Raw genomic sequence first — 20,413 nt, forward strand, 5'->3', positions numbered from 1 at the left:
TAGATTTGTCAGATGACGAAGACTGGGGTTCTGTAGACGTTGCAGAAAAAGACGATGAAGAAAAGACCCCGAAAAGAACCAAACGACTCGATGATGATCATGAAGCCATACAAAATACTAGTATTGTAAATGTTACCATGCAATTATGGTGAAAAATGTGTAATTTTCAGATCCAGACAAGCCGACAGATAGTGGCCGACTACATGCGACAATCGCAATAAAGATCGGAAGTTTGGTACCAAACTACAAAATCAGCTGTTTATCACGCGACTGTTGAATGAGACATTTTTATATCACTGGTCTCTTGAATTTACATATTCAAGTACAATTTTTGTGAAGCACTTAGTGAATCAAAATTACAGTCTATGAATTTCGTACATTACTAAAATGCGGTTTATTTTTAGGCAATTCTAATAGCCCTACGCACCACATCAGCAGACGTACTACGCCCAAGAACATAAAATAGACGTACTGCTCAACTCAAAGAAGAAAAAATGGGTTATAAATAAACTAAAAGAGCACAGTCAGAAAAGGTAATATGGGCATTACAATCTCTCGAGTCAAATTTGGAGTATTTCTCATTTTCTCCATTGGTTCGGTCATGGTTCAACTGAGAACGGTGTAAAGTTTCAATTCCACACAGACAATCGACTAGCAACCACAAATTTGAAGTGTAGTACTCAGCAAATCGTTTTGAAGACTTTTTTTTTGAAGAATACATTGTTTTCTGTGAATATACCAACAGCGACAATAGAGGAAAATGGCAACCCACGCATATGATGTTTACGTTTATTTTCGACGTAGTTACGAAGCATGCCACATGCTAATCATTGAAAAACAGCCTAGATCACTAAAACGTGATACAAAGCATCAATAAATACACTCAAAATTTCAGGAATCATTTTTGACTGAGAGAAATCGGGTAACAATCATGACGAATAAAAACTCTACGCAAAGCGTACGGCAACGATAGCAAATAATAGTCAGCTGACACAATCAATTCTTCTTTTCATGTCATAGAACAACAAAATATACACGACAAAGACGATGTATGCATTTACCTAAAATACTATATATCTTGTTGGGGTCTTCAACCAGTTGAAAACTTCGAAATGGTCGGAACATTTAGTGAAAACTACGCAAATAGCGAGCAACAGTCACTGAGTCACAGTGAGTGTAAACAACTCTGATAGCGGACAGGAAATGTTAGTTTATCTTAATTTATCCAAACACACATCGTACTATAAACATTCAAACATCCTTTGATGTTTGCCGCAGTTGCGTATCCTGTTGGTGGAGGGTCTATGGTTGAACTCTACAGTAAACAGACAACAATACAGACTGACTGTAAAGTTATAAAATATATAAAATAAACTTACATCACTTGATGCTTCTTTAAGCTGGTTTAAAAGATAATCTGTAATCTCCCCTCCATGATTAGCATGGATTAAACCTAAGGCATAGAGTCCACCACCTTCTTGGTATGCACTACCTGGACCTGTATCTTTTGGTAAATATGTTGACATCAAATTCAATGCTTCTTTTTCATGTCCTTTATGAATGATTCCTAAACTAGCTGTAGCAGTAAATTTGGCCCAGTTGGTTGCCCTTGACAACCATTCTAAGTTATCCCTGTAACAAAACAACAAACTGTATTAGAGCACTTACACAACATATTAAAGGTATATGCTGTTCACTTTAACACGATTTATTAAATTTATACGCTGTTCACTTACACGACTTATTTGAAAAGTTTATTTACAGAAAATTTTGCGTGGCTGTACTTGACACATGGTTTTCCTACCACCAAGGGAATCCTTCCATTCTAAACAGTCACCCCAGTTTGTGCAGTCTTAACTGAAGTCATATCATACTTTTTTATTTGATATACAGTAGACCCTCGCTAACTCGCGGGTGTCCGGGTCCATCAAGAAACCCGCGACTTAGCGAGGACCGCGACTTAGCGAGGTGCTCATTATATATTCGTAACCACACATTAACACACGTCACACGTCAGCTTTTCTTCATTCTTCACTGAGTAATGTGCTGATGAAACTAGTACTGTACATGTTTTTATGAGTGCAAGTTCATGGGCGATATTCATAAAAAAAAACAATAAGATACGCACGAAATCAAAAGTTTCAATATTCAGTAAATCCAGGGTAAATCTTTTCAGTTCACGAACATGACGGTATGTATTCGAAATTTATTGTGATGGACGCATGGACGTAATATTGTAACAGTCCTGGGTTAACAGTAAATCTTTGAGGAAGATTATCGTACAATTGTGTGACTCTCAAAGCATCAATCACGGTTAGACTTTCTTTTTTGTTTTTTGCACGGTCGACAAACTAACAGTACAACTTACAAGCTCACGCCTGGCGGCCATGGTAGGGCCAAGAAATGCTGTTGAATTTCCGGGTTGCGGAGGTGCAGTTTTGACTTTTATATCATCGAATAACGGGATTTGATTTAATATATTCTAAAACAACAACTATTTTTTTTATGTTTCTCAGTACAGTAACATTCCTAAATGATGGGGTTGAGTTGAGAAATCGCAAGGTTCGGCAACACGTGGCGTGATGCATGATGTCGGTAGATATATAAACATAGAGACGCAAGTGATGAACGTATTCAGTTATTCGTAGACCGAAATTTCGTTATAAAAATGACGTTTTCCTCAAAATTTTGAAGAAACAAAACGTTTTTAGGTGACTTCTAAATCAATCAAATCAAACGATATATTAATGCGAGACAAGCTTTAGTTTTTAATTTGTTTTTTTTGGACAATGTTCGAATTCGACTGACGTATCCTGCGACTCGAGTCTAACACGATGAATGCACCGTTCACCAGCCAGACGAAAATGGTCGACGTGCTGTTGACTAGCCGAGAAGTGCATAAGGAACTTGTGAATGTGAGGCAGTCCGAATAAATAGAAGGCGATTGCTAACATCAAAGTCAAACCGCGACACCTCTTCATCGAAACACCAACGAGTTTGAAATTGGCAGGCGTGCCATTTGTTTAAAAAAATACACAAAGAGGAGTTCCGAAAACAATAGGAAAACTAAAGAAAAAATGGGATCCAAGGTGACACCCGCGACTTAGCCGAATCCGCGACTTACCGAGGCGCGAGTTAGCGAGGGCCCACTGTATTTCATATTCATTATAGGTAGACAGCAAACAGCTTTATCACACGTTAACATCACTGACTGATTTAGTCAGCATGGTACACACAGTGTGTATTTTATATTGTGTCCAAAGGCCTACATTCTTCTAATCTACCTCTACACCACTCCCTCGTAACTGTCTTGGCTACCTCTACACCACTCCCTCTTAACTGTCTTGGCTACCTCTACACCACTCCCTCTTAACTGTCTTGGCTACCTCTACACCACTCCCTCTTAACTGTCTTGGCTACCTCTACACCACTCCCTCTTAACTGTCTTGGCTACCTCTACACCACTCCCTGTTATCTGTCTTGGCTACCTCTACACCACTCCCTCTTAACTGTCTTGGCTACCTCTACACCACTCCCTCGTAACTGTCTTGGCTACCTCTACACCACTCCCTCTTAACTGTCTTGGCTACCTCTACACCACTCCCTCTTAACTGTCTTGGCTACCTCTACACCACTCCCTCGTAACTGTCTTGGCTACCTCTACACCACTCCCTCTTAACTGTCTTGGCTACCTCTACACCACTCCCTCTTAACTGTCTTGGCTACCTCTATACCACTCCCTCGTAACTGTCTTGGCTACCTCTACACCACTCCCTCGTAACTGTCTTGGCTACCTCTACACCACTCCCTTGTAACTGTCTTGGCTACCTCTACACCACTCCCTCTTAACTGTCTTAGCTACCTCTACACCACTCCCTGTTAACTGTCTTGGCTACCTCTATACCACTCCCTCGTAACTGTCTTGGCTACCTCTAAACCACTCCCTCGTAACTGTCTTGGCTACCTCTACCCCACTCCCTCGTAACTGTCTTGGCTACCTCTACACCACTCCCTCGTAACTGTCTTGGCTACCTCTACACCACTCCCTCGTAACTGTCTTGGCTACCTCTACACCACTCCCTGTTAACTGTCTTGGCTACCTCTACACCACTCCCTCTTAACTGTTGGGGCATTCATTACTTTCACAATGCTCAGCATTCATTTATTCCACTACTTTAGGTCCTTTTCCCCTTGTTCAATTACCCCAATCCAGTTTACAGTCAGCTGAATACTATACATTCAGCTCATTTTAAATACAAATTTATCGCCTAGCTATGTCTGCCGGGATCTCCCCAGGTAGCTATGGTAACAGACACCTACCGGCTCATCCCAGGTATTCTTTTCGGATCACTGCAAATTTTCCCATACAAATTCAGCCCCTAGCTATGTCTGCCGAGATCTCCCCAGGTAGCTACAGTAACAGACACCTACCGGTTCATCCCAGGTATTCTTTTTGGATCACTGCAAATTTTCCCCATACAAATTCAGCCCCTAGCTATGTCTGCCGAGATCTCCCCAGGTAGCTACGGTAACAGACACCTACCGGTTCATCCCAGGTATTCTTTTCGAATCACTGCAAATTTTCTCCGTACAAATTCAGCACCTACCTATGTCTGCCAGGTATCTCCCCAGGTAGCTATGGTAACAGACACCTGCCAGGCTCCCCCCGGGTATTCTTTGGATTTCTAATACTATGCTTTCAGGAGCACATATAGGATGTATTTGCCGGGATCTCCCTAGGTAGCCTATATGTCACAAGACAGTAACAGCTACCAAATACGTAAGGTATAAATAAAGTTATACGCTATTTACTTACATTGCTTATTAAAGTTATATGCTGTTATGTTAAATATCATACCTCTTGCTTGCTACATATCAAAACATATCAAACATAAATATACCTGAGGAATTGATCTGATGTTGTACCACAATGCATGTAAGCATTGGCAATGACTGTTGCTGTATGACACACTGAGTTCCGTACTGCATCCTGTGTGGTAAAGAACATAACAAAACCACATTACAGAGATGTTTACACTGAAGGGTATAGGCTGAGCCCACAACTCATGACCATTTAGTGAACAACTTGATGCAACATCCCATAGCAAGATACCTTATAAAGGCACAACATCAACTTGATGCTTCTCTGAAATCGCAAGTAATCGTAGATGATGTAAAATCATTAAATGATTCTCCAGAACCCATAGTTTATGAAAATGTCTGTATTTCTTGGAGTGGTGTTCCTCTTTAACAGGACACTTTTAAGGCAAACATCACTTATTTTGTGCAAGGTGAGGAGCCCTACTAAATCTATTTCAGCAAAATGAAGCCATAAAGTAACTATGACTCTTAGTTACACTTACCTTAGTATTTTTTAGAATCTGCATATCTGTTTTGTTTGTTCTGATTAAAAACTGTAGATGAAGGTCAATTGTAGCTTGTCCTCCCAAAATTGTTGTTAGTTTTGTTATTCTATCTTGATGTAATTTATCTGTTTCAGTCTACAGAAAAATAAATTATTAGCATTCAGTGAAAACAATTCATGGGATATAAAATCAAAGCTACAAAATGGAATTTATAGTTCTCACGTTCCTGCAAGCTGAGAGTGTTGGACAGCCAGTGTGAGAACAAATTGATCTCACTCTCTGTATCTGACTCTGACTGGTTTATTCTTTCCATAGTCAGCAGGCGTAGATATTGATTGACAAATAGAATAACATGTAATGTAGAACCGGAACTACATACAAAATGTACATACAGACGATAACAAAGTGAACGGGCTAATAATGTTGAAATTTATGCTGTGCCGAAGATGATAAATATTGGCAACACTTTTAGGTAGGACTCTCATGTTTTTGTTACAATCCAAGAATTTAAACCCCTCGCAACATATTGATTGTTCACCCTTAGAGACAACGCTTCAGGTGAAAAATAACCCACGTTCAAACCAGCTCGCAACAGACATAGTCTGACTTAAATTCATAATGATTGAGCCACCACAGGTACTGATACCTGTGACTATATATACGTAGTGGGTACCGATACCTGTGACTATATATACGTAGTGGGTACCAATACCTGTGACTATATATACGTAGTGGGTACCGATACATGTGACTATATATACGTAGAGGGTACCGATACCTGTGACTATATATACGTAGTGGGTACCGATACCTGTGACTATATATACGTAGTGGGTACCGATACCTGTGACTATATATACGTAGTGGGTACCGATACCTGTGACTATATATACGTAGTGGGTACCGATACCTGTGACTATATATACCGATACCTGTGACTATATATACGTAGTGGGTACCGATACCTGTGACTATATATACGTAGTGGGTACCGATACCTGTGACTATATATACGTAGTGGGTACCGATACCTGTGACTATATATACGTAGTGGGTACCGATACCTGTGACTATATATACGTAGAGGGTACCGATACCTGTGACTATATATACGTAGTGGGTACCGATACCTGTGACTATATATACGTAGAGGGTACCGATACCTGTGACTATATATACGTAGTGGGTACCGATACCTGTGACTATATATACGTAGTGGGTACCGATACCTGTGACTATATATACGTAGTGGGTATCGATACCTGTGACTATATATACGTAGAGGGTACCGATACCTATGACTATATATACGTAGTGGGTACCGATACCTGTGACTATATATACGTAGTGGGTATCGATACCTGTGACTATATATACGTAGTGGGTACCGATACCTGTGACTATATATACGTAGTGGGTACCGATACCTGTGACTATATATACGTAGTGGGTACCGATACCTGTGACTATATATACGTAGTGGGTACCGATACCTGTGACTATATATACGTAGTGGGTACCGATACCTGTGACTATATATACGTAGTGGGTACCGATACATGTGACTATATATACGTAGAGGGTACCGATACCTGTGACTATATATACGTAGTGGGTACCGATACCTGTGACTATATATACGTAGTGGGTACCGATACCTGTGACTATATATACGTACATGTAGTGGGTACCGATACCTGTGACTATATATATGCAGTGGGTACCGATACCTGTGACTATATATACGTAGTGGGTACGATACCTGTGACTATATATATGTAGAGGGTACCGATACCTGTGACTATATATACAATGTACGTAGTGGGTACCGATACCTGTGACTATATATACGTAGTGGGTACCGATACCTGTGACTATATATACAATGTACGTAGTGGGTACCGATACCTGTGACTATATATACGTAGTGGGTACCGATACCTGTGACTATATATACGTAGTGCAACCATATCGATACCTGTGACTATATATACATAGTTGGTACCGATACCTGTGACTATATATACATAGTGGGTACCGATACCTGTGACTATATATACGTAGTGCAACCAGAGAAATGCCAACGACTACAAGTCGTCAGAGCCGTTTTTATATCTCAATCTATACACACTGTCACTATACCAAAATGAAGTATGATGGCTGATTATTATCTCAATTTATACACACTGTCACTATACCAAAATGAAGTATGATGGCTGATTATTATCTCAACCTATACACACTGTCATTATACCAAAATGAAGTATGATGGCTGATTATTATCTAATCTATACACACTGTCACTATACCAAAATGAAGTATGATGGCTGATTATTATCTCAATCTACACACACTGTCACTATACCAAATTGAAGTATGATAGCTGATTATTATCTCAATCTATACACACTGTCACTATACCAAAATGAAGTATGATAGCTGATTATTACCTCAATCTACACACACTGTCACTATACCAAATTGAAGTATGATAGCTGATTATTATCTCAATCTATACACACTGTCACTATACCAAAATGAAGTATGGTAGCTGATTATTATCTCAATCTATACACACTGTCACTATACCAAAATGAAGTATGGTAGCTGATTATTATCTCAATCTATACACAGTCACTATACCAAAATGAAGTATGATAGCTGATTATTACCTCAATCTACACACACTGTCACTATACCAAAATGAAGTATGATAGCTGATTATTATCTCAATCTATACACAGTCACTATACCAACATGAAGTATGATGGCTGATTATTATCTCAACCTATACACACTGTCATTATACCAAAATGAAGTATGATAGCTGATTATTATCTCAATCTATACACACTGTCATTATACCAAAATGAAGTATGATAGCTGATTATTATCTCAATCTATGCACACTGTCATTATACCAAAATGAAGTATGATGGCTGATTATTATCTCAACCTATACACACTGTCACTATACCAAAATGAAGTATGATGGCTGATTATTATCTCAATCTATACACACTGTCATTATACCAAAATGAAGTATGATGGCTGATTATTATCTCAATCTATACACACTGTCACTATACCAAAATGAAGTATGATAGCTGATTATTATCTCAATCTATACACACTGTCATTATACCAAAATGAAGTATGATAGCTGATTTATATCTCAATCTATACACACTGTCACTATACCAAAATGAAGTATGATGGCTGATTATTATCTCAATCTATACACACTGTCATTATACCAAATTGAAGTATGATGGCTGATTATTATCTCAACCTATACACACTGTCATTATACCAAAATGAAGTATGATGGCTGATTATTATCTCAATCTATACACACTGTCATTATACCAAAATGAAGTATGATGGCTGATTATTATCTCAATCTATACACACTGTCATTATACCAAAATGAAGTATGATGGCTGATTATTATCTCAACCTATACACACTGTCACTATACCAAAATGAAGTATGATGGCTGATTATTATCTCAATCTACACACACTGTCATTATACCAAATTGAAGTATGATGGCTGATTATTATCTCAATCTATACACACTGTCACTATACCAAAATGAAGTATGATGGCTGATTATTATCTCAATCTATACACACTGTCATTATACCAAAATGAAGTATGATAGCTGATTATTATCTCAATCTATACACACTGTCATTATACCAAAATGAAGTATGATGGCTGATTATTATCTCAATCTATGCACACTGTCACTATACCAAAATGAAGTATGATGGCTGATTATTATCTCAATCTATACACACTGTCATTATACCAAAATGAAGTATGATAGCTGATTATTATCTCAATCTATACACACTGTCATTATACCAAAATGAAGTATGGTAGCTGATTATTATCTCAATCTATACAATGTCACGAACTTAAAAACATAAACTGAATGGTTTCTATGTATGAAATAAAAGACTACACAGAATAACATTGGCTCCCCCCCCCCCCCACACACACACACACACACACCTGCAATCAAATAAGTCAGGTCTTCAAAATAGTCAGAAAGATGACATATTCCTGCAAGATATTATGCTGATTTGGTTTCCCTTTTAACTTATGCATATATTGATGTATAAACTGGTTTTAAAATACATGTAGGCAGGGTAACAAACTGGCTAATGATATCTGGTCTTTATCTTTACAGATAAACTTACCAACTGCAGAGGTTTCGGTGTTTCTATTGGTGTATCTGATACTCCTCTTGATGACTGGTCTGTGTCCATGCTTTCACTGGAGATAAACAAATAACAAGAGCAGCCATTTTTAAATACAGTATTTAGACAGCATAATACAACTTAGTTAATAACGCTATAGATAATATTATGCAGTTATAGCGTAAAGGGTAAAGACTATATTTTGATCAAACTCTGATCTAGCTGATATTGGGAGTTAATAACTCATCTGTCATTCGTTGGTATTAAGAGTGGATAATGTCCCTGTCTTTAGTTGGTATTGGAGGTCAATAATTCATCTGTCATTCGTTGGTATTAAGAGTGGATAATGTCCCTGTCTTTAGTTGGTATTGGAGGTCAATAATTCATCTGTCATTAGTTGATATTAAGAGTGGATAATGTCCCTGTCTTTAGTTGGTATTGGAGGTCAATAATTCATCTGTCATTAGTTGATATTAAGAGTGGATAATGTCCCTGTCTTTAGTTGGTATTGGAGGTCAATAATTCATCTGTCATTCGTTGGTATTAAGAGTGGATAATGTCCCTGTCTTTAGTTGGTATTGGAGGTCAATAATTCATCTGTCATTAGTTGGTATTAAGAGTGGATAATATCCCTGTCTTTAGTTGGTATTGGAGGTCAATAATTCATCTGTCATTAGTTGGTATTAAGAGTGGATAATGTCCCTGTCTTTAGTTGATATTGGAGGTCAATAATTCATCTGTCATTAGTTGGTATTAAGAGTGGATAATGCCCCTGTCTTTAGTTGGTATTGGAGGTCAATAATTCATCTGTCATTAGTTGATATTAAGAGTTGATAATGCCCCTGTCTTTAGTTGGTATTGGAGGTCAATAATTCATCTGTCATTAGTTGATATTAAGAGTTGATAATGCCCCTGTCTTTAGTTAGTATTGGAGGTCAATAATTCATCTGTCTTTAGTTAGTATTGGCAGTCAATAATTCATCTGTCTTTAGTTAGTATTGGCAGTCAATAATTCATCTGTCTTTAGTTAGTATCAGCAGTCAATAATTCATGTCTTTAGTTAGTATTGGCAGTCAATAATTCCCCTGTCTTTAGTTGGTATTGGCAGTCAATAATTCATCTGTCTTTAATTAGTATTGGCAGTCAATAATTCCCCTGTCTTTAGTTGGTATTGGCAGTCAATAATTCATCTGTCTTTAGTTAGTATTGGCAGTCAATAATTCGTCTGTCTTTAGTTAGTATTGGCAGTCAATAATTCATCTGTCTTTAGTTAGTATTGGCAGTCAATAATTCATCTGTCTTTAGTTGGTATTGGCTGTCAATAATTCATCTGTCTTTAATTAGTATTGGCAGTCAATAATTTCTCTGTCTTTAGTTAGTATTGGCAGTCAATAATTCATCTGTCTTTAATTAGTATTGGCAGTCAATAATTTCTCTGTCTTTAATTAGTATTGGCAGTCAATAATTCATCTGTCTTTAGTTAGTATTGGCAGTCAATAATTTCTCTGTCTTTAATTAGTATTGGCAGTCAATAATTCATCTGTCTTTAATTAGTATTGGCAGTCAATAATTCATCTGTCTTTAGTTAGTATTGGCAGTCAATAATTCATCTGTCTTTAGTTGGTGTTAGGAATCAATAACTCACCTGTCTTTAGCTGGTGTGGTTGTATCAGCTGGTGTGGACACTGTACTATCACTATTAACAGCTGGTGTACCAGGTATTGGGAGTGGAGCCACAGCTCTGAGTGCAGCCTGAACTCGAGATGAGAATTTTTGAGTAGCACTTTCATACAAATCAAATCCTATTTGGTAGGCCATTAATGTCGTATCCTGTGATCAAAGAAAGAATCATGGTTGGAGTCCCACTACATCACATAATATCATATCAAGTTTTAGTTTGAAAAGGCTAATAGCCTATGAGCTGATCAATGTTAAAAATTGTCCAAAAAAAAAACTGACATCAATTCATGGTTTATGGAGTCCTATGGCATATTCCAATGCTAAACATACTAGGGTACATTGTTGGTTTTGCAACAGCTTTATGACTTTACTCAAGGAGACAGAAATTACAAAATATACAATACTTCTATTACTTTGTAAAGAAATCAACTAAAATGTAAAGTTATGAATGTGTTAAAACAATAAATAAATTGCATTTATTGTGGTTGAATTAGAAGGGTTTAAAAAATAATAAAACAGTCTAGATTCCGTGGGTTGTCCAAATACTAGGATTATTATAGGACATACACAAACTAATTATGACAACAGCTTACTATCTACTTGCAATACAATTCTTACCTCAGTGTCTTTGAGTAGTTTTTCTAAAATATCAGCCACAGCTTGTGGGTCATCCAAAAATATAAAACATTGACAAACATTGATGTAGTCAGGGATGTCAAGACTAAGGTACAGATTGACCAATACTTTAAGGACCTATTGAAAAAACATACAATACAAATCAGTAAGTGAAGGTAAGGGAGAGAGGGGGGGGGGGGGGGAGAGAGAGAGAGAGATGCATGCAAGTCATTATGAGTCACACATGACTACACACTGGATGAGTTCTGGATAGTTTCAGGAGGCTTCCAATGGGTGTCCTACAAAGTCTGGATAGTTTCAGGACATGGTCCCATTTACAGTTGATCCAGTCAGACCTCATAGCACCATTTCATAAGAGCTTGTCCCTTGGTATTCTGTAGGATGTTTTTCATATTGTTCAGACATCGAGGAGAGCAGCAGTGCTCTATGATTAACCAAGTAACCTATACCATGTATACCCCCAATGTGTACACAGACAGGAAGCAGAGCGCCATCATGGCAAATTTTGGAAAGGCCTATTATACATGTATCATTCCCTAATATTTTTGTTCATTCATACAGCTCATAACTATGGGTTTTGTCACTACTCATATTTTGACTCACAATGACAAGGTAGAAACATTAGTTTGATAAAATTAAATTTCTTAAAACACTTAACATACTCAGAATAACTTAGCTAAGTTTGTATTTTTTGCCTTCTGTTAATGTCAAAGTACGATAGACTAATTTTGGTTTTATTTACTATTATTTTGTGGATTTGTATGTGTTATTACTGTGTGTCACAACAAACCTCTACATTCACAGATTTTGTATATACTGATTTCTGTATATATTGATTTCCATGGTACTATGAATAAAGCACATAATTTTTTAATACACTAATACTGTATTTCTAAATTGTCTATTCTGTATCAATGATATACACACTTTGATACACTTACCATATTTCTAAATTGTCTATTCTATATCAATGATCTACACACTTTGATACACTTACTGTATTTCTAAATTGTCTATTCTGTATCAATGATCTACACACTTTGATACACTTACCGTATTTCTAAATTGTCTATTCTGTATCAATGATCTACACACTTTGATACACTTACTGTATTTCTAAATTGTCTATTCTGTATCAATGATCTACACACTTTGATACACTTACTGTATTTCTAAATTGTCTATTCTGTATCAATGATATACACACTTTGATACACTTACCGTATTTCTAAATTGTCTATTCTATATCAATGATATACACACTTTGATACACTTACCGTATTTCTAAATTGTCTATTCTATATCAATGATATACACACTTTGATACACTTACCGTATTTCTAAATTGTCTATTCTATATCAATGATCTACACACTTTGATACACTTACTGTATTTCTAAATTGTCTATTCTGTATCAATGATCTACACTTTGATACACTTACCGTATTTCTAAATTGTCTATTCTGTATCAATGATCTACACACTTTGATACACTTACTGTATTTCTAAATTGTCTATTCTGTATCAATGATCTACACACTTTGATACACTTACCGTATTTCTAAATTGTCTATTCTATATCAATGATATACACACTTTGATACACTTACCGTATTTCTAAATTGTCTATTCTATATCAATGATATACACACTTTGATACACTTACCGTATTTCTAAATTGTCTATTCTGTATCAATGATCTACACACTTTGATACACTTACCGTATTTCTAAATTGTCTATTCTGTATCAATGATCTACACACTTTGATACACTTACCGTATTTCTAAATTGTCTATTCTGTATCAATGATCTACACACTTTGATACACTTACTGTATTTCTAAATTGTCTATTCTGTATCAATGATCTACACACTTTGATACACTTACCATATTTCTAAATTGTCTATTCTGTATCAATGATCTACACACTTTGATACACTTACCGTATTTCTAAATTGTCTATTCTGTATCAATGATCTACACACTTTGATACACTTACTGTATTTCTAAATTGTCTATTCTATATCAATGATATACAAACTTTGATACACTTACCGTATTTCTAAATTGTCTATTCTATATCAATGATATACACACTTTGATACACTTACCGTATTTCTAAATTGTCTATTCTATATCAATGATATACACACTTTGATACACTTACCGTATTTCTAAATTGTCTATTCTATATCAATGATATACACACTTTGATACACTTACCGTATTTCTAAATTGTCTATTCTATATCAATGATATACACACTTTGATACACTTACCGTATTTCTAAATTGTCTATTCTATATCAATGATATACACACTTTGATACACTTACCGTATTTCTAAATTGTCTATTCTGTATCAATGATATACACACTTTGATACACTTACTGTATTTCTAAATTGTCTATTCTGTATCAATGATATACACACTTTGATACACTTACTGTATTTCTAAATTGTCTATTCAGTATCAATGACATACAAACTTTGATACACTTACCGTATTTCTTAATTGTCTATTCTATATCAATGATATACACACTTTGATACACTTACCGTATTTCTAAATTGTCTATTCTATATCAATGATATACACTTTGATACACTTACCGTATTTCTAAATTGTCTATTCTATATCAATGATATACAAACTTTGATACACTTACCGTATTTCTAAATTGTCTATTCTGTATCAATGACATACAAACTTTGATACTGTATGCTAACATAACAGCTACATCATCCTGCAAATCAGAACACAATGAAAAAATAGTCATAATAAATCAAATATCGTGTGATTCAGTTACACTACATGTATGTACATAAGAATATGACGTGAATCATGTATACTATGTACATAACAGTATGTGAATCAGTTACATTATCATATGATTCAGTTACACGATGTACATAACAGTATGTGAATCAGTTACAATATCATGTGATTCAGTTACACTATGTACATAACAGTATGTGAATCAGTTACACTATCATGTGATTCAGTTACACTATGTACATAACAGTATGTGAATCAGTTACACTATCATGTGATTCAGTTACACTATGTACATAACAGTATGTGAATCAGTTACACTATCATGTGATTCAGTTACACTATGTACATAACAGTATGTGAATCAGTTACACTATCATGTGATTCAGTTACACTATGTACATAACAGTATGTGAATCAGTTACACTATCATGTGATTCATTTACACTATGTACATAACAGTATGTGAATCAGTTACACTATCAGTTACACTATCATGTGATTCAGTTACACTATGTACATAACAGTATGTGAATCAGTTACACTATCATGTGATTCAGTTACACTATGTACATAACAGTATGATGTAAATCAGTTACGCTATCATGTGATTCAGTTACACTATGTACATAACAGTATGTGAATCAGTTACAATATCATGTGATTCAGTTACACTATGTACATAACAGTATGATGTGAATCAGTTAGGCTATATACATTCTCTTTATCGATACTATAATCACAAAGTTTTCAACAACACTTACATCTTGATATTATTTTTTCCATATCAACATAATATGGTAGTCACAATAAAGTAATTCTGATTGTGATTGTGATGTGACTACCATATGCATGAATATCTGTTAGTTTATTCAATATTAAAAGATGTCAATTCCAGGTAACTATCAACTACATACTTTACACTTACACACACATTGTTGAGGGTATGTTTACTGAGTGTTGAGTGCAAGCATGGGGAAAAACACACATATGCAAACATAGAGTAATACATGTATATCGGTTTTATTAATTAAATAGTTAACCTACAGACTGCATAATTGCATCTTTAAATACATCAATTCTTCTGGTCTCTAAGGCTATACCAACAGCCTGTTTATACTTGGCATCATCAAAACATCGTTGAAACATTCTGTTGACTACAGCTTCCAGTCTTGGGTCAATTGTACATATGTTATCTTCATCTTCAGAGTTTTGGACTCTTAGCTTGGTGTAGTGGTCAATGCATTTAGCTTTACAAACAACAATAAACAACAAAGTCTCATTAGCTATAACCACAGCAACAAATACACTATTCCTATGCAGTGCATCCTTGTAGTCTTTTACTGAAGGGACAGTATCAGGGAGGGGCTGCACAGGAGACATACATATGTGTTTGAATGTTGAAACAGGTATCCTTACTGGAAAATTACAGTTACATGTAGTTAAAACGGGTACTCATACTGGAAAATTACTAGTCAGTTGTTGATAAATAAAGTCAATTGATAAAAGTGAACATGATAATGACACGTTAATGATCAAAACATTGATAGAAACTAAATTTATCAAATAAATAAATCCCTACATGTATTACTGCTTCTAAGTCTGACTTACCAATTATAGTTTCAACATATTCTGATGTGGCATTGACATCAAATAGTTCTCCTGCCCCTAGTGCATAGGTCAGTGATTCTTCAAATGCTCCCAAGTGATAGTATACCTATAAATAAAATATATAGACGCATGAAAACTTAACTGGAAAAGTTAGAAGTGTTAGATGAATGTTTCCAGTAAACAAGAAGACAAGAAAACTAAAACAGAAAACGATACCCTCTGACATTTTACTTTTATCAGCCAGTTACAAAATTTTGAAAATCACAATGAAAATGAACAATTCCGGGAAATGTTTGAACCATTGTACAATAAGTTGAGGGTTTTTAAAAGTTGGAGATGGTTTTTGATGTAGTAACACCTACACATATTTCTTCTGACAACACCATGTCATTGTAACACCTACACATATTTCTTCTGACAACCCCATGTCATTGTAACACCTACACATATTTCTACTGACAACCCCATATCATTGTAACACCTACACATATTTCTACTGACAACCCCATGTCATTGTCAATTATGCCTATTAAAATGTCAATAATAAGACTGCAAATACTAAAAAAAAAAACATTTGTTAATACTAATACATAGCCAAATGTCACCACGTGAAAGTCCATCCCCTGTCAGACGTCATGCATGTATCTTGACTTGTTTATGTGTATTTGGTACAAAACATGTACATGTACCTCTCACTTGAAAACTCGGCAAGTTGAATACACTGGTACATGATGATAATAATCTTTATTAGTCGAAATAAACCCAGAAATTTGTTGAATGGTTGCCACTTAGCTGCATCCAAGTAGAAAACATAGCTATGCTCTGAGAACTACACATGTACAGTTGCATCTCTGTTTAACCTCTGTACTACACAGGGAAAACATAGCTATGCTCTGAGAACTACAGTGCATCTCTGTTTAATTAACCTCTGTACTACACAGGGAAAACATAGCTACATGTATGTTTCCATAGGGGGCTATTGACAAAGTTCTATGTGTGTTGTCCCATGCATCTTAGCAGTAACTTATGTTTTATAGGGTCCTATTGACAAAGTTCTATGTGTGTTGTCCCATGCATCTTAGTGGTAAGTTATGTTTCCATAAGGGGCTATTGACAAAGTTCTATGTGTGTCATACCATGCATCTTAGTGGTAAGTTATATTTCCATAGGGTCCTATTGACAAAGTTCTATGTGTGTTGTCCCATGCATCTTAGTGATAAGTTATGTTTCCATAGGGGGCTATTGACAAAGTTCTATGTGTGTTGTCCCATGCATCTTAGTGATAAGTTATGTTTCCATAGGGGGCTATTGGCAAAGTTCTATGTGTGTTGTCCCATGCATCTTAGTGATAAGTTATGTTTCCATAGGGGGCTATTGACAAAGTTCTATGTGTGTTGTCCCATGCATCTTAGTGATAAGTTATGTTTCCATAGGGTCCTATTGACAAAGTTCTATGTATGTTGTCCCATGCATCTTAGTGGTAAGTTATGTTTCCATAGGGGGCTATTGGCAAAGTTCTATGTGTGTTGTCCCATGCATCCGAATGGTAAGATATGTTTCCACAGGGCCCTATTGGCAAAGTTCTGAGTGTGTTTTCCCACGAGGACTGATACATGTATCTAGTCTTACCTTGGATGCTACCAGTGCTGCTAGTTTCCTTTCAATGAAAGCTTCATCTTCATACAACACTTCACTGCAAACAAGAATATCAATCCTTAGTCTGTCACAATGTCAATACGGTGTTTGGTAAATACTGCTTTGAAAGCAAGAAGTGTTTTAGGCACTTTTGGGTTCTCTTTACTGCAGCCATGTGTGGCTACATTTATAATAATAGTAGACAACTTTTTCTCATGGAATGTGAAAATTCTGCTTACAAATTTGACAACAAAAACAACTGGGTGACTGGTGACATAGTGACAAAGGTGACAGTAGTACATGTACTTACATTTTCGTGACAACATCAGAAACTTCTGCCCAGAAGTCATCCACTATCAGATTCAGTTTCTTCAGAGCGAACACCTGATTTAAGTAAATACATCATCATCATCATCATCATCATAATCATCATCATCATCATCATCACTTAAATTTTACGTATTGACACATAAACATACTATAAAAATAGCATCAATGATACTGTACATGTGCATTTTCATATCAATTTGCATATCATCAATCGGATCACCATATCATGAACTATCCCTCATTTATACATCCATAACCAAATTTCAGGCCAATCTGCCTACATTGTAGTACTAGTAGTTTTGGAGTTTAATTTTTTTACCAAAAATCTCATTTTTGCCCAAAACACATCTACGATGCAATCACTTTCATTTTAACAATTTGTAAGTGATGTGTAAGTCACTTTGTCACCTGTATTGTATATGTACAATGTATGAAGGGTGGCAGGATTCCATCAATGGTGGATGGAGAGAAATGAAATGTTTTCATACCTTTAGCTCTGCCTCTTTTTCATCCAGCAATGCTATCACACCAGCTGTAAACAAAAGCAACTACTGTTTATCCTCTTTATATCATAAATACAAGTTATTCAACATATTGAACTAAGAATTCTATGAAAAATTTAAACAGCTGACACAGCATATTCATAGATCATTGATAGTGATTATGGTAGTACCTTGTTCTTCAATTAACTCAGAAGGAAAGGGACAATGTCAGAAACAAGTCCCACAACTCCCAACTTACTACATCTGCATGATTTGGTGACAACTTGCCACTTTTTTCAAGGAGAACAAAGATGTCAACTTCAAAAGTTTCAGTATCAGATTATCAGATGAGCCGTGTTCAATCACATACATGTATTTGGGAGCACTTGGATCTCTTACTGAGAATGAAGTCATGTCAACTGGAATAAGCAGGACCAATACCAAAAAAAAGTATGACTATGCATTGGTAGATCATTCACAGTAAATTTTGGTCCAGTTTAGTTTAAGCTTTAATTTATTTCAATGAGCTTTTTCATCAACACCAAGAAAAAAACCCACATATTACTCTGAGTCTATGAAATTGACTGAAACATGTATTTTTGTATACGATAAGAACCCAGCTCGTACCAACCAAGTGATTTCTTCACATGATCTGGTACACTTTTCAAAAAGATTTAAAATCTTTTAATCAGAAATGATATCCAGTGAAGTTAGCCACTGTCTGTAAGAGAACTCGGCCAGTAATGAAAACTAATATATGATACATTCTTCAATATGGATGTCGCAAAGATGAATGAGTAAAGTCTTGAAGACAAGGCATCTATTTTGCTGTTTGTTGTATGTGATAAACTATTGGTATAATATTATATGTACACTCACAATGTTATATTAATACGTACATGTTCAGCAATACACTGGCAGAGACAAGACGGCTTACATTGTACGTGGTCATTTGAGAGACAATTTCGCTAAAACTTGTCAAACAGTCATGAGACGTACACTTCATACAATGTACAACCTGTCCTCGGGTCCGAGATATAATAACCAACAAGTAGATTCTGGATTCTTGATACTTACAAAATAATACTTATATTAGTATAGTCCTGCTTGCAGAGGGTGCACGGGTCTATATTACTGACACGGCTGGCCCTTCGAAGGACGGGACGACTTACTTAGTATGCACGCAGGACTATTAGTAATTACAGCCGGCCAATTTCATAACTGAATTACATTGTATTAATCAGAAATGGCATTTCAATAAAAAAAAGATTTACTTTAAAATAATAGTGTCAGTGACGAGGAATCTACTAACACTGTGTTGGTTCCATTCTACATAGTCTAGTTCCTATACAGTATCGTTACGATTTATACCACATTTCTCATCTAGACTACATTCTACACGACACTCGGCACTCGACTGCAGACATGACTTGCCATTTTTGATTCTCGTCTGCTACTAACAACAGCAGAAAATAAGTTGGATGGTGTGGCGAAGAAGAAATCGCCTTTTTCTAGAAAATGGGTCATAAGACGAACCTGCTGATGTGATCTTCATTTTGGATACAATCTATTTTCCGGTTTCAAGTCCTATATAGTTTTAAAGAGACAAACTCGAGTTGGCGAGTTGTACTACAGCATCAACAATGTGTTTAGAAACACGAAGCTCCTTTGGTACTTGCAGC

The 20,413-nt window shown here is 35.9% G+C and overlaps 1 protein-coding gene across 1 annotated transcript in view; it reads right to left on the reverse strand.

Moving 5' to 3' along the window:
- Positions 1-20,402, reverse strand: part of LOC144442817 (26S proteasome non-ATPase regulatory subunit 1-like) — a 134,858-nt gene extending 114,456 nt beyond the window's left edge. Inside the window, exons 1-13 of the mRNA XM_078132189.1 lie at positions 20,268-20,402; positions 18,738-18,781; positions 18,230-18,303; positions 17,914-17,977; positions 16,285-16,390; positions 15,721-15,923; positions 14,567-14,644; positions 11,876-12,010; positions 11,223-11,407; positions 9,578-9,653; positions 5,364-5,501; positions 4,902-4,990; positions 1,380-1,632 (exon numbers count right to left, since the gene is read on the reverse strand). Of these exons, the coding sequence (XP_077988315.1) occupies positions 1,380-1,632; positions 4,902-4,990; positions 5,364-5,501; positions 9,578-9,653; positions 11,223-11,407; positions 11,876-12,010; positions 14,567-14,644; positions 15,721-15,923; positions 16,285-16,390; positions 17,914-17,977; positions 18,230-18,303; positions 18,738-18,781; positions 20,268-20,286 (1,464 nt within the window). The 5' untranslated portion in view covers positions 20,287-20,402. The remainder of the gene's footprint in view (positions 1-1,379; positions 1,633-4,901; positions 4,991-5,363; positions 5,502-9,577; positions 9,654-11,222; positions 11,408-11,875; positions 12,011-14,566; positions 14,645-15,720; positions 15,924-16,284; positions 16,391-17,913; positions 17,978-18,229; positions 18,304-18,737; positions 18,782-20,267) is intronic.
- Between the last annotated feature and the right edge of the window lie 11 nt (positions 20,403-20,413).

Source organism: Glandiceps talaboti, chromosome 11 (genome assembly GCF_964340395.1).
Source record: "Glandiceps talaboti chromosome 11, keGlaTala1.1, whole genome shotgun sequence".
In the NCBI taxonomy this organism is placed as follows: domain Eukaryota; kingdom Metazoa; phylum Hemichordata; class Enteropneusta; family Spengelidae; genus Glandiceps; species Glandiceps talaboti.